This window comes from Netta rufina (genome assembly GCF_964035555.1).
Source record: "Netta rufina genome assembly, chromosome: 29".
NCBI classification, from domain to species: Eukaryota; Metazoa; Chordata; class Aves; order Anseriformes; family Anatidae; genus Netta; species Netta rufina.
The window spans coordinates 1,279,239-1,306,941 of NC_140153.1; the positions used below are offsets into that span (position 1 = coordinate 1,279,239).

The window sequence follows — 27,703 nt, forward strand, 5'->3', positions numbered from 1 at the left end:
CCCCGGGAGGAGCCGCCCCCGCCCCCGCCCCCGCCCCGGGGCTGGCCCCGCCGTGGAACGCCCCCCCCCAGCCCGGTCCAACCCCCCCATCCTGCTTGCCCCCTCCCCATTTCGTCCCTGGCCTTCTTCCCCCCGCCGTGCCCTCCTCCTCCTCCCCACGCCCCCCCCATTCCAGCCCCGTGCCCCCCACCACGGCCCCAACCCCCCCATTCCACCCCTGTGCCCTTCCCCAATCCCCCCCCCCCCCATTCCACAGCCCCCCCACGTCCCCAACATCCTCCCCACGCCCCCCCCCTTCCACCCCCGTCCCCCCCCCACGGCCCCAGCCCCCCCATTTCATCCCTGTGCCCTTCCCCACAGCCCCCCCATCGCATCACCCTTCTCCTCATCCTCCTCCCCACGCCCCCCCCATTCCATCTGTCCCCCTCCCCATGCCCCCCCCCACAGCCGCAGCCCCCCCATTTCACCCCAATCCCCCCCCAGCCTCCCCCTTCTGCTCCTGGCCCCTTCCCACCCCCGTGGCTCAGGGGCTGGGGGGGCAGCAGCACCGCAGCCCCCTTGCACTGGGGGGGGGGGCTGCTGCCATGGGATGGGGTCCGGGGGGGGGCTCAGCACCACAGAGCCCTCCAGGAGCCGCGGCACAAAGCGGGGGCGCCGGGTACAAAACAGTGGAAGAGTTTTTATTTTTTATTTTTTTTTTAAAAACACTTAAAAATCGCTAATAGCTCTGGGGGTGAAAATGGAAAGCGGCCCCCCCCCCTCGTGCTGGCGATGAGCTCCAGCCTGGGTGGCACCACGGAGCCGAGCCCCCCCCCCAGCAGCTCCGTGCCCCGGGGGGGGGAAGCGCCCCTGCGCCCTCAGCCCCTCCGTCCCCCTCCCCGAAGCATCCCGGCGCAGGCAGCTGGTTCGCACCCTTTATTTACATTTTTTATATGAAAATAGGAGGCTGGGGATGGACAGCCGGGGGCTGCCTGCCCCGAGGCCCCTGCTAGGGCAGGGGGGGGGCTCGGCCCCGCTGCGGCCCCTCCTTGGGGACCCCCATCCGCTGCTCGAGCCAGGCAGGGGTCGGGGCCAGGTCCTGCGGTCTGGGGGCGACGCGCTCCAGCCCCGGCCACCGCCGTTACCGAAGTCGAGTGAGGAGGGTTGGCGTGGAAGCACAGCGCCCGCGGTGGGGGCCGGGGGGGCCCCCCCGTCCCCAGGGGCTCCGAGGCTGGCGGAGGGGATGCGGAGAGAGCGGGCGAGGGGCCGCACGCTCTGCTTTCCGTCCTGGCGATGGCTTTTTGTCCGAGAGCGGCCGCGGGGCTGTGCCCTCAGTCACTGTCCGAGCCCACGGCCGAGGAGCCTTTTCTTTTCCTTTTGGTGGGTTTGGGCTTGGTGTCTTCTTCCTCCTGTGCGGGGGGAGAGGAGGAAGTGGTGGTCACGACCATGGGAAGGGTCCCTGGCAGATGCGGCCCCCCCCCGACCCCCCACTTACGGAGGCGCTGCTGGAGGCCGATTCCTCCTCGTTGTTGGCCGGCTGGGCGGCGTTCTTGCGGCTGCGGGGGCTGGAGAGGGTGGCTTTTCGGCGGCTCTTTGGGGGTTTGGTGGAGGAGTCTTCATACTCCTCGGCCAGGGAGAAGAGGTCGCTGAACCTGGAAGGAAGCGGGGACAGGGTCAGGCACTGCCAGGGCAGGCGTGGGCACCGGGACGGGCGCCGCCGACTTACTTCATCTTGTGGGCTTCGTCGCAGCTGGCCTGGACGTGCTGCAGGGCCTGCAGGATGGGGGTTTGGCTGAAAACTGTCAAGGAAACAGAAAAAGGGGAGTCAGGGACCTGACAGCAGGAGCCGGATCAACCCCCCAGGGCAGGTTTTCGGCTCCCCAGGTGGGTGCTGAGGGTTTTGTGAGCCAAGTGGGGGGGGGTCTCGGCATCCTGGAGCATCCCAGTCCCCATCTGGGATCTGCACGTGCCCCGAGGCGATGGGGACGGGCGGCGGTACCTACAGTTCTGTTTGGTGTTGGTCAGGTTGAGGCGGAGGTTGTCCAGGTGCTCCAGGATCTGCTCCAGGGTGAGCTGGGCCAGTTTGCTGCTGGAACTGCGCAGGCTGGGGGCAGAGCGGGAGCGCAGTTGGTCCTGGGGGGCGCAGGAGCCAGGGACCCGCTCCTCCTGCACACCCCAACCCCATCCCTGCTCTGTCCCCCCAAGCCGGGCTGCAGGAGCTGTTTGAGCTGGTGCAGTGCTTGAGGGAAGACCGAGAACCCCCAAATCCCCAAGGAGATGCAGGGCATGGTGCTGGCAGAGCGAACAGGGCTGTCCTTCAAGGCATGGGGTGTGGGGACCGGCACCCATAACAGGGGTGATTCTGCCCTGACCCTGCGGGTGCAGAGCAGTGCAGTGCTCTCCTGCCCCAGCACATGAGGGATCCTGCAGCCTGTCTGCTCTGGGAGTAAGGGGATGAATCCTGCTCAGGGTGCTCGCCACCTCCTCCCCGGGGGCTCTGCGGAGCACTGAGCGCCCTGTGTGCAGCCCCAGGACACGGTGTGGTGCCAGCACCGGGCGTTACCAGCCTCAGCTGGCTGCTGGTTAATTAGCAGGGATTAGACCTGGCTTCAGCCTGGATCCTGGAACAGAAATGCTGGGAAAAGAGCCGCGTTGTTCCACTGCAGAGGACAGCTAATTAACGGGGAGGAGGAGAAGGGAACCGACGGACGAGCTGACTTCCCCAGCAGCCTCGCAGGAGATGTGGGGGACCCCGCGGTGCCAGCGGGACGGACGCTGTCCTGGTGCCGGCTGCCAGCAGTCCTTGGGGACACGCAGCCCTCGCGGTGCTGCTCTGCTTCCCCAGGACACTAGGTGTCCTTCCTACTCCAGCAAAAGGCTGCCCGGTCCCGGCCTGGCAGCCCGCTGAGCACCAGCACCGGGGGGCTGCAGGAGGAGACCCCGGCACCGAGGGGCTGCGGCACGGCCGGTGGTGCGCACGCTGCTGCGGAGGGGCACGGAGCAGTGAAGGGAGCAGCAGGTGCTGGTGGCCGCTGCCGGGCACCGTGCGGGCTGTGCCCGCGGGAGAGGCTGCCTCTGGGTTTGGTGTTTGCTTTTGAGGCTGGATGAAAGGCTGGGAAAGCGCCTGGGGAGCAGAGCGGAGGAGAGTGAGGTCCTGCGGGCTCCAGCTTCGCCCGGCTGCCTCCTCCATCCCCCCTGTGCCAAAAGGCTCTGTGACCCCGGCCACCCCAACGGCTGCAGTGTCCCAGGAGAGACCAAGCACGCCTGGTCGGCCACATCTGGGAGATCTGCACCCAAAAATGCTCCAGAAACATCACGCTGCTTGGCAGGCGGGCACAGCGGGGCTGAGGGGAGGCCGCGGACGCAGCATGGGAGAGCTGCGGCTTGGCACCGCACGCACCAACAGCTGAAATGGAAGCTCTTCCCCCAAACAACTCGGGGAACAGACTCACAACAAAAGGGTCTTCCTGGTGGGATGTCAGCTCGGGAGCAGAGCAGCTCACTCAGGGCTCTGCCTGCGTGTGGGTGGGCAGCGGCACCGCCCTGGCCCAAAGGGGGGTGGGCTGGCGTGCCTGGGTGATGTCCTGCAGGACCCCTCGGCATCCTGGCCCCGCAGAGCCCCCTGCTGCTGCCCTCACCTTTGGCGTTTCCGCGGCAGGCTGTTGTTCTTGATGAGCAGCGACTTGATGTGCTCGGCCAGCAGGTCGTCGTGTTTGATGCACCAGTGCCGCAGGATGCTCGTGGTGAACTGGTCGTCGGGGTGGCACGGCCGGCTCAGCACCATCTTCACCATCTCCTCGCTGGGCCTGCGGCGAAATGGGGAGGGGGAAGGAAGAGGCCGGGTGGGTGCCCTCGGCTCCAGCCTTGGCACCTCTGTCCTGGGTCCCAGGTCCCAGGGGAGGCCAGTGGCACCCTGAGGCTGCTGCTAAAGGACCCTCCCAAGAGCAGCCGGCAGCGAGCTCCTGGCCCTGGCTCCTTGTTCCCCATGGGAAACCACGCGGTGCTGCTGCGTGTGCGAGGCTGGAGCTCGCCTCTGCCATCACTGGTGTTTCACACACACAGTCTGGAGCTGGGAGTAGATGACCCAGCCCCACGCACTGCATCAATGAAAACAAATCAAGTGCTCTCCGCTCTGAGTGGCAGGACGTGGCCCCCCCGAGAGGCAGGTGACAGCCTGTCCCTTGTCAAGTATTGGGCTGCAGGGCACGCAGGGTGGCAGGCAAACAGCGCTGGGGCTCAGCAGGCTGCGAGCTCACCCTCGCAGCAGGGAGCTGCAGCCTTTGGAAAGCCGCCACCACAGGGCCACACGTGGCACCCTGCTCTGTCCCTGAGAGGATCCAGGGCGAGGACTTGCATGTGGGCTCTCCCAAGAGGGAGCTGGGAACCCCTCAGTGCCAGCAAGAAGGGCTTTTCCCCTTTGCTGTTGCAAGGAGGGGGTGGCATCTCCTTGTCCCCATCACACCAACGCTGCTCGGTTAAGCCCCCAGCTTGCTGGGGGGCAGCCCTGCCAGCTTTCTGCCCCCAGAGGCTCCGCAGATCAGCTCTGAGCACGCAGCAGCACTTACTTCTCTCGCCTCAGCTGCAGCAGCAGGCAGGACAACGCCTCAGGGTGCTCTGCAAGGGAAGCACACACATCCTCAGCACCGCACATCCTCAGCACTGCGGCGCGGGGCCACGGTGACCCAGCGCCGCGCCTCGCCCGCCCCGGGGGGTGGCTCACCTTTGTACTTGAGGTGCTGCAGGATGGGGATGATGGTCTCCAGGGGGATGCTGTGTGCCAGGAAGAGCTGCCAGGTGCAGTACTGCTCGAAGGTCTCCCAGTCCAGGCTTTGAACTAGGGGCAAGCGCAGGGAGGTGAAGGGGAGCTGCAGGGTGCTCGGAGGAAGGACTGGGACCTGCCAGAGCCACCCCACACAGCTCTGCTGGCCCCTCTGTGAGGTCCTCCAGGGACATCGCTGTGTCCCGGACACGTTACCCCCATTCCTCCAGCCCAGAGCAGGGCACTGAGGAGGGCAGGGCACTCCTTGGGGTGAAATCCCAGCGGGTGTACTGGGGAGAGCAGGATTTGTGCTGTGCTGGGGCAGCTGCACCACCAGCACCGTGCCACGGACGCTCAGGTCCCAAGAACCCCGCAGTTGGCACCAGCAGCAGCTCTGCCAGCTGAGGCACGGGCAGCAGGATGGCAGAGTCACTACCGCAGCTGCTCAGGGCTCAGAGGAAGAGAATTAACGAGGCTCTGTAATTAATGGGCTTAGTCTGCTGCTCGCAGCTTGTGTAACAGCAAAGCTGGATCTGGGCAGCTGTCGGATCGAGGCACCGGGGGATCTCTCGGGGTGTTTGCTGCCTCCTGTGTGGGACTGCCCCAGCCCGGAGTGCCTTGGTTGTGGCTGGCAGGGACCGGGGGGCCACGGGGCACACGCAGGCACAGCATGGCACTGGCTGGAGGCTTTGAGGGGCATCTCTGCTGTAGGCAGCCTGGTGGAGGTAGCAGCACAACGCTTCCGAGGCTGCCAAAGGGCAATTAAAAAACAAGAGGAACTGGGTCACCCACCGGTGGGCCGGGGGGAAAGGCAAGGAACGCTGCTCGGGAGACGTCGTGGGCACGATGCTGTCACACTGCGATGCTGCAGGACCGAGCAGGATGCGGTCACAGCCCCAGAGAGCCAGCAGCTGGGAGCAGGGGGTGAGGCTGTGTGGCCGGGGGGGATTTCGGGGCTCTCCTCTCTGCTTTCTCTCGGCCCAGGCGGGCTGCAGAGCCCCGGATTAGGCTTTGCCTGGCACTGCAAAGAGCCAGGGCTCCTAAAGCTGTCACGCAGCCAGCTCGGTAAAACCCATTAGAGCTCACAGCTTGGATCGCGCGGCTCAATCTCACAATCGGGTTTAGGGCAGTGATCCTTTAAGCAGTGGCAATAACACCATGAGGAAATCCAGACCTCGGCGTAACAGGGCCAGCAAGAACCACTCTTGGTTGCAGAAAGGGCAAAGCCATAGCAAAGGTTTTGCAGGGACTGGCCCTCTTGGGCTCTCTCTGCAAAGCCCAGTGGGGACAGGAAGTTTTGGGGATGCCCAGGTCCCAGTTTCCCCCCTGCCCTGGTGCCTGCCCCGGGGGCTACTCACTGAGGATGTTCAGCACCGAGTCTTTCCGAAACATGACGAGGTTCCCCATCATCACGTGGCACACCAGCTCCTGCAACTGGGCGGCAGAGCAAAGGGGGTTAGCGGGATGCTCAGGCTCACAGGAGCCCTCTCACATGGGAACAACCGGGCCTGGAGAGCAAGCCAAGGTGTTATCAGTCCTCCAGCATCATCCCAGCGGGAGCAGGGATCCAGCAGAGCCCCAAACTCCTGCATGCTGCAGGTGGCTCCTAAATCAGGGCCGGTTTAGGAAGCACCAAGGAGAAGCAGCTGCTGTGAGGGACTGGGGAAGTAATGAGAGGTTAATCACGCATCAACGCCCGGGCTGGGGGCGCAGGACGGGCAGCAGATCCCCACGGGCTGGGCCAGGGCTTGCTGTCCCCCTCCTGGCACAGCCCTGCCAGCAGCGGGGACCCGCTTTGTGTGCCCCCAGCGCTCCCCTCGTGGCAGCAGGTTTGTGGGGCCCCCGTGGGCTGGGTGAGGAGGCCACGCAGCCAGAGCATCACGGGGAAACAGCTGAAGAATAACAGGAAGGAGAGAAGGAATCGGAGAAGGGAGGGGAGAGGAAACGCTACGGGCCTCTGCTGGGAAACACAAAACCTTTGCCTGCAGAGCGCGGCGGAGCCCAGGAGCGGAGGAGCAAGAGCAGGGCTGGGCTGGGGGGGTCAGGGCAGCGCGGCCCAAACCTTTCCTGCGCCCAGCTCCAGCCCCGGCCCGCCAAGCAAAACTTGCTGGCGAGGCGTTCTGGCTCCGGCACAGCTGGGAAAAGCGCGGCTGGCCAGGAATGGTGTATAAATAGGGCGAGTTACGGGGTTATCAGCAGATCACGCTCCAGACGAGCCTAGACAGCAGAAACACGCAGCACAGCATTCTTGCCGGTGCCCACCTCCCTGCCCCCAGCTTTCGCTGGGGCTATTTTTGGGTTGCTTGTGGCAGCTCGGCGTGCCCGTGGGGAGAGGCTCCTTCCAGCAGGGTCTAACGAGGGCTTGGCTCTCCACTCAGAGGGGTCTCCCACCGGGATGGGGAGCTGGGCATGATCCAAGCCCTGCTGGGCTCGCAGCACGGCAGGGATGGGCTCCCTGCATCCTCCTGCACCCATCAGGGCACGGCACCTCCCCAGCTGCACCAAGCACCTCCCGGCCAAGCTCCCGGAGCAGCACCGGCCATCGTGGGCATCCCAGAGCCAGAATGGGAGCATGAAGGACTTAGCGAGCAGACCCCACTGTCCCACACCCTCCAAGGCCGGGCCATTTGGGGTTTAACCCCCCTGGGAGCAGAGGCGAGCACTGCCACACGGGGAACGTGCTGCCCCCAGCCCCAGCTCAGGTCCTGCCTTACCTGCGCCGAGTCTATGACGGCCACGATCATGTTGAGCAGCTCGCCGCTTCGCAGGGTCTCATCTGGGAACTGCAAGGGTGCAAAAGCAAGGCAGGGCTCAGGAGAGGGCTGGAGGGAGACGCCAGCTGAGCTCTCCTATTCCCAGAGCTGCAGCAAGGCTCCTCCTCAGCGCCTGCTTCGATGCGCGCATCCCTCCTCGTGCCAGAGCCAGAGCCCAGCACGTCTGTGGGATGCAGCCGGCGCTGACCAGGGCAGCGCGAGGAGCGAGGCTGCTTCAATTTTGGCTGCCAGAAGTCAGCCAGAGCATAACGGTTACAAATTCCCCATTTTTCCACATCCTCGCTGGCTGTCCCAGGCCCTCTCGTGCGTTACGCAGAGCTGCAAGCAAATCAGAAAATCAGCAGGCGGGGCAAAAGGCCAGGGAAGTTGGCGGCGGTGAGCTCCCGCTGCGCAGTCGGGATCGGGCTGTTCAGACGGGCTGCTCTCGGGACGTCCTGCCGGGCTCGTGCCGGTCACTGCACCCATGGGGGCAGCAGCCTGACCCCGTTTTGGGGTGAGGGCGTTAAAGCCAGTGCTCGAAGCACCAGGGGGATCGTGCTGCTGTGCTACGCCAGGATCCCTCTGGGGCACGCACCGCGGGGCGAGACCTGCTCGTGTGCAGGTTTTCCTCCCTCTCCCGGGCTGCTGCCGTGCTCCCTGCCCCACAGAAGCCCTCAGGAGCGCTCATGAGGAACGGGGCTGGACAGCCTGAAGGCCCAGCAGATGTTCCTGCTGAACCAGCCAGAAAGGAGGGAGGAGAGGGGCCAGCTCATTCCTCCCAGGGAATGAGAAAGTACAGGCAGCACCGTGACCCCTGCGATGAGCCCGAGTGCGTGATGTTAGCCTGCCTCCCTCCTCCCTCCCACCCCCAGTGCTGCTCCCAGCAGCCAGGCAGTGGCTGGACACTTGTTGGCTGCAGCCTCTGCCCTGCCACCACCGCACAAGAAGGCTGCAGCCTTGCAGCCCCGCCAGCATCCTGGCAGCGGGGAGGCAGCAGCAGCTCTGTCCAAGACCCGGCTGGGCTGTGAGAATTGGGACTGAGCTGCGACCCCGTTCCAAGCGCGCCCTGCTCTCGACTGCTGCAGCGAGTCCAGCTGGCTCCGGCTCAGCACCGAGTGCTGAAAGCAATAAAACGTTTCATTGAACCCAGGGGTTTGGAGCAGGCAGCAGAACTCGCTCTGAGCGCTGCTTCTCCTCCGGACTCGGGGATGAGGCGTCTGCGCAGAGCCTGCAACCTGCCGCTCTCCAGAGGAGGGAGAGCAAAACTGCAGCCAGGGAGCACAGAAAATGCTGTGCTCGGAGCCAAACACGAGATGCAGCCGGGCCAGCAAGGTCAGCACGTCACCACGCAGACAGCACGAGGCTCTAATGGGGCCATGAGGAAGCAGGATGACGGCAGCCCGCTGGTCCCCGCCACGCTGGGCTGGGGGTGGATGGAGGCTGGGCTGGGCTCAGCCCAAAGGAGCTTTTTTTAGGTTTGTCTGCCCTGTTGCTGCAGCGTAACAAGCCTGAACCTCAGAAGCAAACCAGCCTGGCCCCAGCAGCCTGCCTCTGCCCCCGTGGTGCTCCTGGTGCTTGCGGGGTCCTCACCTCTGTGTAGATGGAGGGGGTGAGGTAGCAGAGCAGCCGCACGTCATCCTCCTGGCAGGCCTTCATGTCCATCATCAGACACGTGTGCAGGTCCCCCAGCTGCGTGGCCTGAGCGAAGGACTCGTACAGGTTCATCTTCCCTGCTGCAGCTTTGCTAGAAGGAGACGTGCTGGGGTGAGGGGGGAGCCCCCCAGCACCGAGCTGGCTCTGGGAGGCCGTGCGAGCCACGTCGTGGCTCGGGTGCTTCCCTCCAACCCTCTCTGACCTACCTGGCTTTTAAATAGTACAGGAGGTGGTAGCCGATCTTGGGCTGCTTCTGATAGAGCTCGGACAGGAGATCCAGCAGCAGCGAGAAGCCGCTGTTATCCTCCTGCATCTGGCAGAGGTTCCTTGGGGAGCAGAGAATGGCTGCGTTACACAGGATGCTGCACGAGAGCTCTCTGCTGCCGAGGACCGGCCGCTCGCAGGGAACCCAGCCCCAGGTCCTGGCCACCCGCTGATTTCAGGTATGGGGGAGAGACGCCAGGGATCCCCCCAGCTTCCCCAAACGGCCAGATGAGCTGGGATTTTCCTGTGGTTTAAGTGTTTCTACCCCACAAAACGCTGCGTAGGCAGAAGGAAGGAATAAACTCTTCTGGTTGTGGTATCTTGGGGGGTGCTGGGGCTGGTGTGGGGTCTTGGCAGAATGAGACCCAGGGGGTTCACCCGCGGTGGTGGTCAGGAAGCAAACAAGAGTCTGAACTAGCTCCGAACAAACATACCTAAATATTAGGTAGAGTGGCTTCCCCACCGATTCCTCCAGAGACCTGCGGGACAAACGCAATGATCAGAGCTCAGCAGGCACTCAGCCTCTGGTCTGGGGTAAATCAGTATGAAAATAGCAAGAAAAAAGCGCCGTGCACTGCTTGCTGCAGTCCTCAGGCCATCAAGGCTTAGCCCTAGCTGATGGGGAGACAGGAATGGTCCTGATACCAGAACCCCAAACCTCTCAGTTCAAACCCATGACAATAAAATCAAGGAGGAAGGGTGCATGGCGCTGGTGTATGCCAGCACAGCAGAGGCAGGTGGATTATTTTGTACCCTGCATGCCAGGAGCCACCCGAGCATCCCCTAAATGGAGCTCTGACACGAGGACCTGGGGCAGCAGGTCGCTGATGGTTTCTTTGGAGCCTGGGATATAACTGCTGAGCAGCTCCATGCTGACCGCTGGTGAACCCTGGATTGCTTCACAGGGCAAGCTGCTGGGTTCAGCACAGCCTTCCAGAAATGGTGGAAGCGTTACTAGGAAAAGCCCGAGTCCCAGTGTGAAAGGATGAGACAGGAAAATAAATCCTTACTCCTCTGTGATTTCTTCTGGCAAAACCTCACCACGGAAGTGAGCCTTAAATAGCTCCTGGAGGCAGGATGCGAGCACCGATAACTGCTCGGAGTCAAAGTCCTCCTGGTGGAGAGAAAGGAGGGAAGAAATGAGAAGGGAAAGCAGAAGCTCAAAGCCTGCCTGCCCAGCACAGGTCCAGCTGGAAGGGACGCAGCAGAGCTGCTGGGAACGCCACCCAAGCTGCTCGGGAGACATTTTGCTGCTATTTTGCAGCACCGGGAGATGCCAGAGCTGGTCACCAGCATGACGAGCCCCGAGCTGACGTCTAGCTCTGAAGCACTCCACAACCACTGGGGTCCACTCGTCCTCTGATGGACGGTGATTCACCGAGCTCAGCTCTCACTGCACAGGGCTAGCAGGGACCAGGGGCACTTGGTGCTGAGGATTCGTGCCCCGTCCAGCCCCGTCCCCACGCTCTCACGGGAGGAGCTGTGCTGAGAGGCCACTTGACTCTGCAGGCAGCTGATGAGAGGGAGGGGATGCGACCTCCCTGCAGGCACTGAGCTGCTGGAAAACATCCACAGCAGATCTGCTGGGCTGGCCTTGCTGCAGCCGCCCTGGAGCACCAAAAGGGAGCACCCCGGCTGCACGGCGCCTGCAGAAGCCCCCAGCAGCTCCGCAGCTGTGTGGGGTCACAGCGTGAGCACCCAGCGCCCTGCCTGACAGGGGCTACTGGGGACATTCAGCCATGGGTTATAAGGAAACTGCACGGTGTGAGCTTCCCTAAGAGCCTCCCAGCACGCTGCAGCTTGGGGCTGTGTTTAACAGCCACGGGTGAAGCTGCCCGGTGGACTCTGGAGCTCATTTCTGATTTGAGTGTCCTCAGGCTTGTGTCCCATGTTCAGACAAAGCTCGTGGGGCAGAACCAGGCGGGCTTGGAGCTGCCTGGCCCGTGCCACTCCAGCTGCTCTCATTTTACAGCTAGACAGCAGCACTGCTCCGGGTCCGTGCTGTTACCTCCAGGACTTGATCCACGATTTCCTGCATGACCTCACACTGAGCTTCCGTATCGCTGGAGCACAAAAACAAGAGGAAATCCAAGTTACAAAGGAAGATACCGAGAGCAGGGACAAGGGGGCTTTGTGCTGAGCTGGCTCTGCTCGGGAGCCCCCAGGACCTGAGAGTGGGGGTGGCCCTGCTTTGCGCTGGTGCCAGGCTTAGAGGAAGGCACGGCTCCGAAGCACAGACTGCAGAGACCCAGCCCTGGGAGAACGCGCTGCACTGCTGCGGCACCTACTTACAAAAGTGCCCGAGGTTGTCTGCAGCAAGACAAACAAATTAAATGACTAAAAGCATCAGATTAAATGCACTTAAAGCCATAAAGCCATAAATTACGTTAAATCAGCCCACTATGCCAAGGTCTGAAAAACAATAGCTTTTTTAGCCGTTTTTAGATGGAGTTAATTCCAAGGTCACTGCAAATCAACAGCGGCGATGGGGAACATGCAGGCAGAGGAACAGGTACATCTCTGCATCGAGAGCGTGCCCCATGCAGAGAGGCACTGACAGCCCCAAGCAGCAGGAGCCCCAAAGGCCTGCACAGCTTCCCCTCGGCAGTCCAGCAGCAGGGAAGGATGAAGCTCAAAGCCTTTTGCCTTCCTGCCCCCGACTCAGAGAAACGCTGTAGCCCCCAGGAAATTGCTGGGGTGAGCAAGTGGGTGCACTGCAAGTGGGAGCATCGCTGGGGTGTCCCAGCCTGAGCCTGCTCTGAGGACAGATTGCAAGGCTCTTTAGCCAGCACTGTGCAAAACCAGCTGGGCTTTTCCTGCAGAAGCTGTGCAGAGACCTCTGGGGGCTACAGGGAGACAAAGCCACAGGAGGGCATCAGCTTTGAGAAGGGCTCTTGGAGCAAGCAGCACTGAATAGCAGGGCTCTAAGGTCTTATGTGGCACTGCCCCAAAGACACCAGCGTGAAACGTGACCCAGCACCAACCTTCCCTTCTGCAGCTGCAGAACCTTATCCTTCAGTGACTCATCCAGCTGGTCCAGGAACGGCGTGATATCAACGGGCTCCTCCACAATGGTTTCTTTGATCGGATGAAACCTGAACTCCCTCTTTTTCCCTGCAACAAAGAAGTAAGGCTGGAAATTGCCCGTTTTCCCAAGCAGCTGCATCTGATAGGCATCGAGGCAATCTGTCCTAGCAGCAGGAGTCGCGTGGGGCTGCTGGGGCATTCGGTGCCCTGGTGTGTGACCCAGCCCCTGGCCTCGCCTTCATCCTTGGGAGATGTGTCGGGGTCACAGTCAGGAGGACAGGATGGGATCCGAACACGGGGGTGCTCAGAGCTGTGTCCCCCACTCAGTGAAACTTCCAGAAGTGATGCTTTGCCTGTGCCCCAACGTGCTCACACACAGCTCGCTCACGGGGCTCCCTCCACCCGAGGCACAAACGCTCGCTGTCAGGATTCCAGCACCGAGGCACCCCAACTGCTTCCCAACTGTTTTCCCACATGACGTTCCCTCATCCTCCAGCCTCACTTCAGGCATAAAAAATGAACTGCAGCAGAGTCCAGAAGTGCCAGGGTCAGCAGGGAAGTGCCCTCGGGGAAGCTCTGACCACAGGATGGGACAAGGCGGCCAACCCCATTTGCAAAAATCCTCTCCTCTGTGTGTTGCTTCTGAGCCTGTGCCTCTTCCAGGGCCCCAGGCAGCCATCGCGGCACTGTCGGGACTATTGGACTGCCCCAGCACAGTCCTCCCCCCATCCTGGGCCTGCGGCCCCTCCCCACCGCAGGGGTAGCCCTCCAGCACAGCAGGAGGCCCAGGGGAGTCCTACCACCAGGGCCAGGAAGAGCTTGAGATGCTTCCAGCTCCAGAGAGCTAGCAGAGGGGATTCTGGCCTCGTGCAGACTTTGTCAGCCCCATGGCTTCGAGAGGGACTCGCAGAGGCCTCCAGTGAGTGTAATGAAAACCGTGTGACTGAGCAATTAAAGGCCTGAGCCTCATTAGCAGCTGCCTGAGAACAGAGACACCCTGTTCCCAAACAAACCATCCGGCACAGCATCTGCCACAGGGATTCCCAGCCACGCAGTGCAGCAGGGCTCGCGACTAGTCAGACATCCAGAGAGGACGCAGGGCAAGGAAAGCGCTGCGTTCGGAGGTGTGAAGCTCCGGGGAATCGCCACACAAGGCGACGAGGCCCCACGGCCTCTCCCTTTGAGCGCGGAGCTGCAGCAGCCTCAGAGAGCCAGGCAGCAGGAGAGCATCGGGCTGAGCATCTCCTGCAGATGGAAGCCTGCGTGTTGAAAACTGGGTCTGCCTGGAGTGCAGTGATCCCTGCTGCTCATGGAGAGGGGCTTTGAGGGACTGTGCTTGCAGCTGGGGGACCTCCCAACACGAGGGGGACCTGTGGCGGAGCGCTGGCTGCCACTGCCCCGACACCAAGGTGCTGGGAGCATCGGTGCCCGGCTGGCTGCACCCCTCACCTTTGCTGTTCAAGTCCTCTTCATCGTCACTAAAGGCGGCCTCGGCGTTGTCATAGCAACTGTCATCTTTGTCTGACATGTGATTGTCCATCTCCATGGAAACGGGTTCCTCAATTTTGACTGAGGGAACAAATGCAAAAGGGGTGAGAGCAGAAGCGAGGTTACGGCGGCTCCTGGCACAGCCCCGGGGCAGGACAAGCTCTGCTCATGAGTCACCACAACCAGGCTCTGGCTACAGCTGAGTGCTCTGCACAGGGGAAGAGAGATCCTGGGCGAGTGACAGGCCCTGGAAAACTCACGCTGGGGCACAGGACTCCCCGTGACTCCATTTCACCATCCCCACTCAGGGCAAAGCGCGGCAGCACCAGGGCATTCTCCATGCGAGCTGCCCAGCTCCCTTCCTGCTCCATCCCTCGCCCCAGCCAGCAGCAGAGCCCAAGGCCCTGAGCAAAGCCACAGCTCGGGGAGCTCCGCGAGGCCGTGGGGCTCGGGGCAGCAGGATTTGCTGCTGGGATGGGTTCCTTCTGCCAATTCAGCTGGTGCAACGGCAAGGACAGGCTCCCAGGCACAGCCCTTCAGCGGATATGGCCGAGCAGCAGCACTCTTCTGGTAAATTCAGGTTGGAAATGCTTGCTCTTTGTTTAACCTCATTAAGGTTAATCAATTAGCCTACAGAGACGAAAGGCTAAGCACCCCCCATGGAACAGAGTGAGAAACAGGGAGCGAGCGGCTTTACCATGCCACGGGGCTGGGATGAGGGGAGCTCACAGCCACCCAAAAACGCAGGCACCCAGAGCTCTCATCATCTCCCTGGTGCCTGACTCTGACCTCTTGGAGGCAGCTCCCACTGCGGGACCGCTGGGGGAAGCCCTGCTGCAGCCTCCCCCTGCCACCCGCCCGCTCCCTACCTTCGATGGGGGGCGAGGGCGAACTGCAGAACTCTGGGAATTTCTCCCTCAGCATGGCTCGCAGCTCCTTGTCCAGCTTGGGGTTGTCGAAGAGAGGGGCCAAGTGGCTGTGTTGGGGGGGTAGGAAGGGAATGGGGTGAGAAACAGCTGGGATGCAGCCCCCGCTTCCCTACAGTGCTGGAAACCCAAAGCAAGACCTGCCAGACCCTCCAGCCACTGCACGGTCCTTAAAGCCCTTCCCTTCCCCAGTTCCTGGCAGTCCCCCAAGGGCCACCCTCCTTCCACAGCTTCATTTGGCAGCTTGCTACCAGCCCCAAAAGCTGTGCTGGGCTCTGCAAAGCCTCCTGCCCCAACCCTGCCCCTCTGGATGCTGAGGGGAACGAGCCCCAAACACTTCCAGAGCGCAATGAGCCAGGGACGAGCCTTCATCTGGGCCGTGCCGAGCTGCTCCCCGCTGCACGTGCCCGAGGATTTCCTCCCTTCTGTCTGGGCTCTGACTCGTCCCACACACCACAGCCTGCACGGTGCCACCTTCCCTCCTGCACAGCAGCCAGGGAGGCCCTCGCTTTGCCACCACCAAGACCCGTGTCACCAACAGGCGCACGGGAAGGGGAGAAGAGGCCTCACCAGGATGGGAACGTGGCTGCTGCAGTTATCTGCAGGCTGGAGCACCACCAGCAAGGCTGCTCAGCTCGGTGACCAGGAAGGCTGAGTGGCTGCAGCATTCCTAACTGCCCCAACCCCTCGGCTCAAGGGACTGCTCTCAGGACAAGCCCCAGCACAGCAAAGACAAAGCTAAGGCTTATTCCACGGCTTGTATGCAATACGAATGCCTCCTGCAGGGACTGGGATTCATTTTGACTAGGCTGGTGAGAGCGGGGCCCTGGAAGGCTGCTGCACAGCAGCTCTCTGGATGCAGCAAAATTCAGGGCTGCCTTACGCCAGGACTCGCTTCTCCACGATGTGGGTGAGGGAGTTGAACACGCCTTGCCGCACGTGAGCCTCCAGCGGGGGGTAGAAGTTGGGAATGATCTGAAAGCAAGAGAAAGACCACGTCAGTGCCACCAGCCCTTCCCCGACACAGCCGGGACCAGCCAAGGTCCGTGGCACAAACTCTTGGGCCAAACCCCTGCTGCTCTTGACCAAGAGGGGCAGCAGGAGAGCTCCGTGAGTGCAGCATCTCGGGGATGGAGCACAGAGGGAGGACCACCCCATACCTCTGGTTCCTTACCCCACAGGACCAGCCTGCACATCCCCCAGGGATGAGAAATCTCCCGAGGCAGCACCCGGGCAGTTGAGAGGCTCCAGGACTTGCCAGAGCCATGCTCCAAACAGCAGCGAGCACTGCAGGCGCAGGGTGAACAGGAGACAGACACCCCAAGCAACATTCAGCCCCATCCACACGCAGTCCTTTGCTTCTGGCGAGAGGAAGACAACTCCTCCCTGCAATCTGGGTCATCCCGGGAACCTTCCACCCAGATCCTCTGCCAGAAGGCAGCAGTTGCTTTTGGCCGCGGGCAGCCCCGGGATGGGAGCGCAGCGAGCGGCGCTGTGCGCGAGGGAGGAAAAGTGATGCAACGAGCAGCTCCTCCAGCGCTCATGTCACAGAAAGACCCCGCTTCCAAGAACTCCATCAGCCCTCCCCGGGACCAAATTACTGGAAGCAGCCCTCTTGGCACCGCTGCCCCCAGCGCTGAGGGGCACAGGCAGCTCTGTAGCTGCTGCCCAAGCAGGGCCTTGCTTTGAAAGGGAGGTGTTGGGTCTGACTGGGGGACGTGGCAAACAGATTCTGTTTACCCCCAGGGGACCTCGCTGGGCCAAGCACTTCATTAGGTACCAAAGGGAACAATTCAGAAGCCTTTTTCCTCCTAATGCTCATCCTTCTGGAAGGGTTTATGTGCAGAGATGGGAAGTCTTAGAAGGGTTCCCACAGTGGCATTCCCATTAATGGATGACACATGGGCCCGGGGCTCAGCGCTCCAGAAACAGCCCTGGATTTACCAAGAGACCACACGGACTCACAGAAGCCCCTGGTGGCTGGTTTGAAGAGGCAAATCGTTTAGCTGAGCCTCCACAGCAGCGTGCCTGACTATGGTCCTGGCAGACCAGTCGGGGAAAAATCCCTCCGTAATTTAGCATAGGTAAGGGGAGGTTAAAAGGGCTCTCTCGGGCTGCCGGCAGATTCGGAGCTGCTCCATCGGCTGTTTCGCAATCGAGAGGCACAGTGCAAAACCAGATGATGCACTGAGGAATGCAGGAAAAGAAAAAAAAAAGGAAGGGGGGAACAGCTTTTTTTGTTTGTTTGTTTCTCTGAAGTGAGATGACACTGTTTTGCAGCTCAATTATCGCTGGCTTTAGGGATTTCTGAAATGCCCTCACTGCAGGGTGCAGTGGCCTTTGCGCCAGGAACTCCCTGGGGGGTGAAGACATCTGCCTTGCTTGTGCCTGCCCTGTGGGACTGTCCAGCACAGACTGAGGGGCAGCTCATGGGGAGCAGGCTGTGCAGCCAGCCAGTTTCAGCACAGGAGGGAAGGCACCGACCTACCCCAATGCATTCGGGCACCAGCAATGGGCAGCGGGGATGGCTCAGAGGAGAGCACGGCTGCAATCCCTAAGGGAGCAGCTCCTGCCCAGCACACTTCCACTCCCGTGCGCCAGGAGCAAGCAGATGAGGCTAAACCAAGCCCCAGGGGCTGGCACAGTGACCAGCTCTCTCAGCTCTCTTTGGAGCGTGACTTCTGCTCAGCTGGGTGGTTTAGGCAGCGGGGAGATGGCCCGCGGGGCTCCCTTCCTCCTCACCATCCTCTCTTCACGCTGGACAGGAGTCCCTGTCCCACTGGTGGCAGAGGGACCACGTGGACCCTGCTCTCAAAGCCACCACCACTCAACCCTGGTCACGCAACTCATTTGGCAAGCCAGGGAACTCCCCTGGGAGCGAGGGTTGGGGCTCACCCGGCACATGAAATCCAGCAGCGTGGCGGTGATGGCAGGGTGAGGCTTCATGGAGTGGTGCATCACGAGAATGGCAGGCTCTGGAAGGAGAGAGCAGGGCACACTGTGCTGAGAGCCCAAAAATACCAACACCCTCCTCTCTCCCCCACCCTGCTGCCCCCCCCCAGCGCAGAGGGAACCCCCTTCTTTTGGCTCCTCTGCACCCCTGCCCTCATCCAGCTCCTAAATAACATCTGGGCTTTAAGCAGCAGGCACAAAGCAGGTTCCCTGCGGGCAGCAGCAGGGCTCTGCCAGTCCCCACTCCCATGCCCCAAGCCTGGGGACAGCCCTGCAGCCAGGCACGCAGGGAGCGACACGCTGGGGCTGGCCACGGACCTCGGGGAAGGGGCTTGCTGCTGCCACGTGGCAAAAGCCACAATTAAAAGGGGCTCCAACAGAGCAGCTCCCCTGCAAGCTGCCAGACCCCGGGTGCTCAGGGCAGGGGAGGAAACTGATGCTCTTTGGAGATAATCTGCTGGGCTTTCCCCACCAGATCCCACTGGCTCCACCAGCTCCGGAAGCCGTTAACCCCTTCTTTGACCCCATTCAGAGATGGGCTCCCAGGTACCTATATTCATGATGCTGTCCTTCTCGGGGTTGAAGAAGAGCCAGTCATAGAATAGGGCCAGTTTGGCATTCGAAGCAGCAACGTTGGACTACAGAAGGAAAAAAAAAGTCAATTAGTGAGTGCTGAGCACCGGTCTCTGCACACCCAACGTGCCGGGCCCTGCTGCTGCACAAGGAGGGGCAGCGATGCTCTCCCCACCACCGGCACAAGGCAGGGCTGGCTCCAGCTCCCTTGGGCTCCTGCTGCTGCTCTGGGTGGGTTTTCAGACCAGGTGGGAAATTCCTGAAGAAACCTGTCTGCTCTGAAGGCAGCTCCAGCCAGAATAAGCAGAACAGCAGAGGGCAAGGCAGCCCCGAGACTGAGAGACCCCAGCCACGTGCTCTGCGGGGCTACAACCTGCAGTGGTGCTGGACTGGACTCTGCATCTTGTTTGGCCTCATCTGCCACGCGTTCATGGGCACAGCAGCAGCCTCCTCTCCAGCTTCTGCTGTCTGACAGGCACTGCACAGTGCAGTGCTGGGAGGGACAAGGAACTGCCTGGGAGGAGGGCGCAGGGGCGATCGAGGCTGTAAGGAGGCCTCGGGCTGTGTGCTCTCACATCCTGCTTTAACCGTAGAGGCCTCCAAGATTTGTCCAGGCACAAAAGCAAAGTGCGTGACAAGCTAGAAGTGAGACGGTGAAGTTCATGCTGGGAAAGCCAATCCCAAAGGCTCCACCATGCAGCAGAGCCAGGACTGGAATGCAGAGCCCAGAACAAAGACCGACGTCCTAATTGCTGCTCTGCAACTCTCCTCCAGCCCAGCCAGCAAAGCCTAACCCCAATCTCCCCCGGCAGCTTTCAGCATCAGCAGGTTACCCTCCCCGTGCGGGGAAGGGATCCCACGCAGTTCCGTGACCCGCTCTCAGGCTTGGCTGGAGGTTGGGAACAATTTACTTGGGAATAATTTACAGATTAGTGCTGGAAGAACGTGCTCCCCGAGCTGCCGGACGGGCAGAAGGAGCCGAGGGTGCCCCTGGCCCGCAGGACTCACCGTGCAGGTGGTGAGCAGCCACCCGATGATGGCCCAGCGCGGGAGGATGTCAGAGCTGAGCACCTCGTTGGAGGGGTGGACCACGCCGCAGATGTAGCGTATGAGGTCGCAGCGCAGGGACTGGCTGTCGGGGGTGGACAGGTACTGCCGCTGAAACCAGTCCTGGTACCGCTTCTGCTGGCCGAACCGCACCTGGAGGGGAAGGGGGAGCCACGGGTTTTGCTCAGAGCTCGGGGAAAGGTTAGGAAAAAAACCACCAGAACCACCAACGGGCTCATCTGCCCTCCTGCAAGCTGCCTCTTTTGGCAGGCTCCCCTTCACGCCCTGCTTCCCCACCAGCCCCACGTTGGCAGAGAGCTGGAGGAAGCAAAGGGGCCATTGTGCAGCGCGCCTCCAGCCGAGCGGACGGGACCACACGCCCCGCGCACAGCCCGGCGAGGGGGGAGCAGCCCTGCCTGGCGTGCGAGCACAGATAAGGGTTAACCCCCGTGCTGTCGCAGCGCAGCTCCTGGCCTCTCTTGAACAGCGCTGCTGTTGTCAGAGCCCTGATAACCCACCGCATCGCAGCCATTCAGAGAAAGCGCTCGCCTTGGAAAGCGGCCAGCCAGGAGCAATGTTCCCCTGCAAAGCCGTTTTGTGCCTTTTAATGAATAGCAGGGATGTCTCGGGCCCAGCTACATCAGCTCCTGCTGGGCAGTCTTCCCTCCTCTCGTTGCCATTAGATGCCAGAAGCAAAGAACATTTGTACCAGCCCCGGACAGCCCTTTCCTTTTAGCTGCTTGCACCGTTTCACCCCGCAGAAACCTTCCCTGCTGAACCGTGGCAGCAGCAGGCGTGGGTGTGCTGCTCCCTGTCCCCACGTGGGCATGGAGCTGGTACAGGGTGGACCCGTTAGGGATGAGCACCCTCCTCCCCCGTGCTGGCACAGGACCCCGAGCGAGTGCGAGGAACTCACCCGCGAGGTCATGAAGAGCAGCTTGGTCTCCATGTCGGGGGTGAGGCGACACGCCAGGAATTTGCGAGAAGTCCTCGACTGGAGGAGCTGCAGGACACCTGGGGAGAGACAGACGGGGCTCAGCGTCTGCACAGACCCCACGGATGGCACCGAACGGGATCTGCGTGGGGATTTACCAACGTCCTCAGTGGGTTCAAGTCAGAGCGTTAAGCTCTATTTCCCTGTGGCCAGAGGCATTGGAAAGAGATCATGATTTTGGCTTGAAAGGTCTACTAAAACATCTGTCCAGGGATCAGTGGGGACATCAGTGACCAGAAGGCAGGGGTAAGGTCTGGGTGAGGAAGCCCAGACACCAACGTGCAAGCTATAACCACCACAGTACATCTCCCATATCTTGCCAGGAGGCACAAAGATGACCTTAGGCTTGTCCCTGCCACTCGTCCCACCCCAGCTGACGGTTTCAGATGGAGCAGTTGGCACCAAAAAGCAGGGTTGGCATAAAAGAGCCCACATCCAGGGCTCTACCAGGATCGAAGTCCAGCTCCTCCCCTGGCGTAAAGGCGCCCAGATGTGAAGATGAAGACCAGACGTAAGAAAAAAAACAACTCGTGCGTAAAGAACAGAGGGGAGGAAAGCAGAAGGGGAGGCTGCAAGAGCCACTCATCATTCCCGGGCAGCTGGAAGAGGAGGAATTTATGACCTGAGCAGAGAGGCTCTGCTGCCGCTCGACAAGACCTGAAGGATTTACAAGGCCGCCAGCTCCGCCGCAGACAGGCGGGCGCCGGGGATGCTGCAGGCAGGAGGTGCGCTTTGCCCTCCCCATTCGGGGGCTTTTGCTGCACCACGCAGCCAGGTCGCACCTGGGGGACGGCTGGGGGGAAGCTTCGGAGCAGGGAGCACGGCTGGAAGCTCCTGCAGAGCTCAGAGAAAGGCTGCACGGCCACAGGAACACCCCACCGGTGAAAAGCTCCCGGCACAACGTCCCTCAGAGGGACGGATCCTGAACCTGGAGCTCGGTGCTGCTGGGCTCGAGCCCCAGCCACGGGAGCGCAGAGCTCAGCGAGCCTGGCTTGGATCAGAGCAGCACGGAGCTGAGCGTGTGCCGGCGGCTGCTGGGGCTGACAGCCACCTCGCAGAGCAATTACGGCACGCTCTCAGCAGGCGGCAAGAGGGCAAAGAGTAAGTCCTATGAAAAAGGCCAACTGCAGGGGAATTATTTTGGGGAGCAGGCTCCGAAGCACGAGCCAGGCGCAGGCGTTGTCTCAGCTTTATGGATCATGCCCGGGCGTTGTCTCACCTTTGTGCATCATCGGGCAATGCCCCCGGCTGCTGGCGGTGGTGTGAAACAGGGGAAAAACAGAACCACGGGAGAAAGGGCAAAAGCCGTGGGGAATTTGCTGCTTGTCAGCAGAAAATGAGTCAGGAGCACCGACATCGGCCCTGGCTTAGGGATTATTTTGCTGGGTCATTAACGTGGCCAGAACTGCGCCACAAATCAGGAAACAGCCCTGATGAGTGCCCTGGACAGATGAGATTCTGCTTGAAGCCCCCCGAGCCGGCTGCGGGGTCCTCTGCGGGATGGGGAGGAAAAGCCCAGAGGCTGCTGCTGTGCACAGCCAGGAAGAGCTCGCTTCTCCCCGCCGCACCCAGGGCTGCAAGGCCACGGGTAAAACGCCACCGCTCCGCAGCAGGAACTGCACGGGGACACGCTCAGCAGCACATGCACGGCCCAGGTGTTGTCTCACCTTTGTGCATCGTCGGGCAATGCCACGGGCTGGCGGTGGCGGTGCTAAACAGGAGAAAAACAGAACCGCAGGAGAAAGGGCAAAAGCTGCAGGGAGTTTGCTGCTTGTCAGCAGAGAACGAGTCGGGAGCGCCGATGTCGGGGATCGCTTTGCAGGGTCGTTTGGTTAAAACTGCAGCAAACCAGGAAAATCACCCCGACCGCTGCCCCTACCAGCGTGGGGAGGGAGAGAAGCCACAGAGATGCTCATTAGATGCCCCAAGACACTCCAAAAGCATGAGCAGGTACACAGATCCAGACAGAACTGGGAATGCTTCTAATAGAAAGGCTTCTGTTAGAAGAGGCAGGGCTGAGCCTCCCTTAGGGCAGGACCAGGTCTCCTCTGCCTCCATGAGCCAGCTCCGACACCCAGAGAGGAAAACTCGGTCCCTGCAGCCCTTCAGCTGGCAAACCTCAGCAGAGACCGGCCATGACAGGAGAGGTTCTGGAGATGGAGAAGAAGCCAGAGATCGCAGAGCTTAAGGAGCATTTAATCAAATGATGCGCTGCGAGTTTCCCTGAGCATAATCTGAGATCTTTAAAGTGACGCTAACACGGCCCCTGAAAGGAGAGCAGGCACTGGGGGGTGGGCAAAGAACACTTTAAAGCCCCGTTTCCAAAGGCTCCCTCGAATTGCTGCAGACAGATAATGATGTGACAGCCCCTAGTGAAGTGAATAATTTATAGCAATAAAAATTATAAATGTAACACTCTCTCCATCACATCTATTTTAACCCAGACTATGCAGAGTGCTTCACAGCTGCGCGTTTGACACACCAAGAGTGGAAAGCTACTGGGAGAAATGAAAACCCATTTAGAAAGTGTCAGCTGCTGCATCTTCTGGGCGTCTTGGTTCCTTGAGGTCTCTTCTGGAGAGTCTGAAGAACTCAGACACTTTATATCTCTGGCCTTCTGCTTATAAACCAGGTGATTAAAAACACGAATTGTGGTTATGGAAGTGTGAAGTCCAGAACCAGCAATACGATTCCGTGACTGTTGTGGCCCAGCTGCATTTACGTCCCCCTCAAACCACTCGTTCTTCAAAGCCCCCTGCAGCCAGCGGCAAGCTGCCTTTGGAGGCATCTCCTCCTAGTCAGCAGCGAGAGAGGCTCTGCAAACAGCCACGTGGGCCCCCACACCGACGGAGGTGGGATCACACGGGGTAATTATAGAGCAGAGCGTGCAGGGAGAGCTAAGAGAGCATCTGGGAAGAGCCCCCACGCCCGGCGTGTTTTGCTTTGTAACGGACTGACAGCGGCGTCAGCAGCCTGCCAAAGGCACACGGGGTGGCTCGGGGCTACTGGGGACACGGCAGGGGCTGTTCCCTGCCCGTGGGCAGGGCAGGACGGATCCGGCCGCCCCTTTGGCCCTGCCTACCTGTGAACTGCGCGCTGAGGACCTGCGGGTTGTGGATGATGTCCTTCCAGAGCTGCTCAAACTCCGGTATCCTCGCCACGTTCTGCAGGAGCCGCACGAGGTCACGGCCGACCATGAAGCAGTCCATGAACTGGGGGAAGAAGAGGAAAAAGTCTCACCGAGTGTTTACCTGCTCCCAAGCAGGGGGAAGGCGCTGGGGGGAGGAGGGGAAGGGAGGAACAGTCAGTCCTTCAACCTTACCGCCGGCTCCAGATGATTCACTCTTTGCACAATATCTACACTCCTGCCCCTGGCAGCCTGCCCCTCTTTTGAAGTGAGTAGGTTCTGAGAGGCAGGGTGACAGGCGGGAAGGTCAGCGGCTATTTTAAAATGTTCCCTCTCTTGCAAAGCAAACAATCAGCCCATAAATCTGGCATTTTGTCTCCAGGACCACAGCCAGTCTCTGAAGCTCCGACTCCGCGCTTGGTCCTTCTTGCCCAGCACGGAGCAAGGGGAGAGCGGGGACCTCACAGCCCGCAGGGTGAGGATGCTGAGCCCAAGGACACCAGCCAGCACCTGGTGCTGGTGGATTCTCCTGCACAGGATGGCCTAAGAGTGGCCCGGGGCTGGCTATCATGTTCTCCACCAGCCTGCGAGGCTACCAGCTGCCTCCCTAAGGGAGGAGCTGATATTCCTGCGGCTATTTTAAGCCGAGACTACCACCGAGGCACCACAGCAGCAGCAAGGGAACGGTTTCAAACCTTGTGGCCTGAATAGAACAGGCTGGAACGAGGCAGCCTACTCAAAATGGTTCAAAAGCTGTTCACAGCCTGCGGTGGGAACAAACCAGGCACCGGTGCCAGCAGGGTGCACGCTGGGGTGACCCCGAGGAGCCAGCTTTTCCTACACAAGCAGGGCACGAGGAGCACAGGCAGCGCCACGCAGGCAGGCACAGACACCCCAGGGAGCCAGGCCTCCCCTCCCAGCCGTCCCCCAGTTCGCTCACCCGTTCGCGGAGGAGGGAGATGCAGAAATCCACCTCCTTCTGGCGGAGCACCTGGAGCTGAGATGTTCCGTGGTGGTCCACGATGAGCCGCAGGTAGGTGTACACCGCCATCGCTATCAAGATGCTGCTTTTCAGGACCCACTCTCTGCCAAAGGAAGGAAAAAAAAAACATTTTCAGCCACATCTTAGAGGGAACCACAACAAGAAATTATATACAGAGAGACTGAGACCAGAAGAAACCAAGTGCTGAGGAAAGGAGCAAGGGCAGGGACTGCAGCCTGGAAAACGTTCACCCACCGACTGTTTGCCCTCCACAACCACCTCTGTGCCAGCTCTTGCTGCATTTCAGGCCACCCCTTCCACCCCTGTGGAGGGTCCCATCGCAGTCTGCTATCTGGGGGCTTGGACCCAAGCTCTGTGGCAGGGTGGCAGACACACACAGGAGCTGCTGGGTTAGATTTCCAGGGCAACAGAAGTGCTCAGAGCCGCAACAAGCGGAGCTATTCACAACTGCAAGCGATAACATGCTCAGGGTGAGCACAGGGAGCAGCTCCACGAACAGACTCGGCCTCGACGCTAGCACTGCCTGCCACAGGAGCATCTCCTCCCGTCTCTGCAGCCATCCAGCACCGAGCAAGACACAAGGCAGCAGGACAAGCACAAAGGACCTTCCCTCATGGGCATGGCTCCACGCTGCCTGCCTCAACGGGCTGCTCACAAAGCAGATGCCTCGCACGTAGCTGAGGCGCGTGGCGCTGCCGAGCGGAAAGGCACCCCTTGTGCTGCCCGAGGGGAGCGGCAGCACGGCAGCAGGGATGCAAAGAAATCAGCACTTGTCCCTTTTCCTTGGCCGGAGCAGCACATGGAGCTCGGGGGCGGATGAAGAGCTGCTGCTGCCCCATCTCAACCACCCAGGAGAGAGCTGGGGATGAGGAGATGTGCTGATTTGCGAGAGGATGGATCTAGCTACGTAGAGAAGGTCTGGAAACCGCACCAGGACAGACAGCACAGCACAGGAATCCATCCCCCTCGGAGCAGGACGGAGGTGAGAGGATGCAGTGAGCCTCGCCAGCAGCACGAGTGCCCACAGGCACGGTCATGCTCTGCTTCTACACCCTCGGAGGGCAAGGCAGCTCACCGAGCAGTGCTCCGATGGCTTTCTGCGAGCAGATTTGTTTCCCAGTCGTATGGGCGGGTGCCACAGCCCTGCTCCCGTGGCAGAGCGCGGCTGCCAGCCGCCGCGGCTCCCGCGAGCGCCCTGCCCGCTGGGTGTGCCGCGTTCTCACCCTCCCTTATCTAACTGCAACAATAAATACTCTCGGTCCGTAAAAACGACCGAGTCAGCCTGGCTGTTCGCGCTGGATGCCAAGAACGGGCCAGGCCGGCTCGGTGCCTCCCACGTGATGGAGAACCCGCAGCATCTCCCGGCTCAGCCGGCCATAAATCAGAGCCCCGCAGAAGTGGCACCGCTGCGCGCGGCAGCTGCAACGCCACCGCCACCTGAAGAGACACCAGCCCGGTGGCAAATGAGTCAGCTGCCCTAAATCACCGGGGGGGAGCCCGAGAAGACGTGACAAGTGCTTGCTTTCCCAGGCTCTTCTCGCTGCATCGAGCTGGCTGCGAGGAGCTGATTAATTAGGCGGCCAGGCGGCGTGGCCGGGCGGCGCTGCGCGAGGTTACGTCTAGGGAGGATGTGGGAGTAATTAAGGCCGGGATCCCGGGGGCTGTCAGGTCAGCATCTCCCCCTTTTCCCAATGAGAGCCGCGCAGATAAGAAAAATGCTGTCCAAGGGGGGGGTCAGAAGCCACCCACAGCCCCAGGATTCATCGATCGGGCAGGCAGAGAAGATGAAAACGCTTGGGGGAAGCGCTGCGCAGCCGTTAGCAGCGAAATTATCGGCTGGCTTCCGAGAGGGAGTGGAGTGGCCTCCCCTCCAGTGCTTGAACAGCAGCTTTGTTGTTACTGCTTTTAATTAAACCAAGCACTCAACACTCTGAACGTGGCATCAGCTCTTCACATGCGTGGCTTTAATTAAAGCTCTGCCTTTCCCCCTGATCAAAGGGCGTAAATCCCTGCGGAGAGCTGCAGGTTCTCCCCTGGGCTCGCTCTCAGGTCTCAGCTCTCCTCGTGCGGGGTTTCTGAGCTGCTGCAGGATGTTCCCCGGACACTCCAGCAGCACCTTCAGCAGGGGCTGAGCCTTTTCCTTCCACATCTGCTCCTGTCAGGCTCCTTCAGTCATTGAGCTCAGCGAATATTTAGTGCGCTGGGCTGTCTCCTGCAGACCCGAGGCCAGATGTGGACTCGAATCGCCAGCAAGAAGCTGTTTCTCCCGCAGTCCAGCTGTTTGCAGTTACTCGTTTGCAAGGCAAGAGCTGTAACGTGCTTTGGCCAGACAAGCAGAGCTTTGGGGATGTTCCGAGGCGCGGATTGGCAGCAGCGAGCAGCACCAGTGCACGGCGAGACCACGTTACCAGCGGGTAAAGCTTGGAAGCAGCTGGGAATGGAAGAGCTGAGCTTAGCACGAAGGGAGCCGGGGAAATGCTGCCAAGGAGCAAAGGTCAGAGAAGCCTGGAAGATCTCGGAGGGTCTCTCCACAGTTCCTACAGCGAGCCCGTGCAGCAGGGCACTAGATGGCACTCACGGCAGCGCGCATCGGCACAGCTAATCCCGGAGACAAATCACCAGGACTGTTAGCCGTGGCCAAATAAATGCTTTAACAACTTGATTGTTAACCACAGTAATAAGCGATTTGAGGAGAATTGCTGCTATTATAGACAGCGCTTGGTGAAAAGCTATAGGCTATTTAAAAATAATGACTCTGCCCAGTTGAGGGCTGCAGCTAGGAATTCTGCTTATCATCAATTAGCGGCTGCTTTGCCAACAAAGGACAATGCTGAACCCACAGGACAATACTTCCCAGATGGCTCGTCCCCAACAAATTAAAGTTGCAGCCCCGACGAAGCAGGAGCTGTTTAAACACAGGAAGCTTTTTGGGCAATTAACTCTGTCCTACTCCTGCGAAAGGAACACCTCCCCCGCAGCTCAGGAAACGCAGGAAGAAAATATTCCTGGGATGCTGCTCGGGGGCCACGCGTGCTCCTCCGCACGCCGGGTGCTGCCGTGGCACGGCCCAGGTGCTGCACGCTGCGGCACAGCCGTGTCCTCCTGCAACGCCCGCGGGAGGCTGCGGGACAGGCACCAGCCCGGGCAGAGCATCCTAC

General features: G+C 60.8%; 1 protein-coding gene across 1 annotated transcript in view; it reads right to left on the reverse strand.

Moving 5' to 3' along the window:
- Positions 1 to 757: 757 nt before the first annotated feature.
- The window catches only part of INTS3 (integrator complex subunit 3), a 37,806-nt gene continuing 10,860 nt past the window's right edge, over positions 758 to 27,703 (reverse strand). The window contains exons 7-30 of the mRNA XM_084303437.1: positions 24,483 to 24,627; positions 23,498 to 23,627; positions 20,338 to 20,435; positions 19,383 to 19,574; positions 18,352 to 18,439; positions 17,745 to 17,824; positions 15,733 to 15,824; positions 14,793 to 14,899; positions 13,885 to 14,004; positions 12,393 to 12,522; positions 11,417 to 11,471; positions 10,419 to 10,522; positions 9,843 to 9,887; positions 9,351 to 9,470; positions 9,082 to 9,235; positions 7,453 to 7,521; positions 6,097 to 6,172; positions 4,700 to 4,813; positions 4,545 to 4,593; positions 3,618 to 3,785; positions 1,983 to 2,083; positions 1,706 to 1,778; positions 1,475 to 1,631; positions 758 to 1,388 (exon numbers count right to left, since the gene is read on the reverse strand). Of these exons, the coding sequence (XP_084159563.1) occupies positions 1,311 to 1,388; positions 1,475 to 1,631; positions 1,706 to 1,778; positions 1,983 to 2,083; positions 3,618 to 3,785; positions 4,545 to 4,593; positions 4,700 to 4,813; positions 6,097 to 6,172; positions 7,453 to 7,521; positions 9,082 to 9,235; positions 9,351 to 9,470; positions 9,843 to 9,887; positions 10,419 to 10,522; positions 11,417 to 11,471; positions 12,393 to 12,522; positions 13,885 to 14,004; positions 14,793 to 14,899; positions 15,733 to 15,824; positions 17,745 to 17,824; positions 18,352 to 18,439; positions 19,383 to 19,574; positions 20,338 to 20,435; positions 23,498 to 23,627; positions 24,483 to 24,627 (2,545 nt within the window). The 3' untranslated portion in view covers positions 758 to 1,310. The remainder of the gene's footprint in view (positions 1,389 to 1,474; positions 1,632 to 1,705; positions 1,779 to 1,982; positions 2,084 to 3,617; positions 3,786 to 4,544; positions 4,594 to 4,699; positions 4,814 to 6,096; positions 6,173 to 7,452; positions 7,522 to 9,081; positions 9,236 to 9,350; positions 9,471 to 9,842; positions 9,888 to 10,418; positions 10,523 to 11,416; positions 11,472 to 12,392; positions 12,523 to 13,884; positions 14,005 to 14,792; positions 14,900 to 15,732; positions 15,825 to 17,744; positions 17,825 to 18,351; positions 18,440 to 19,382; positions 19,575 to 20,337; positions 20,436 to 23,497; positions 23,628 to 24,482; positions 24,628 to 27,703) is intronic.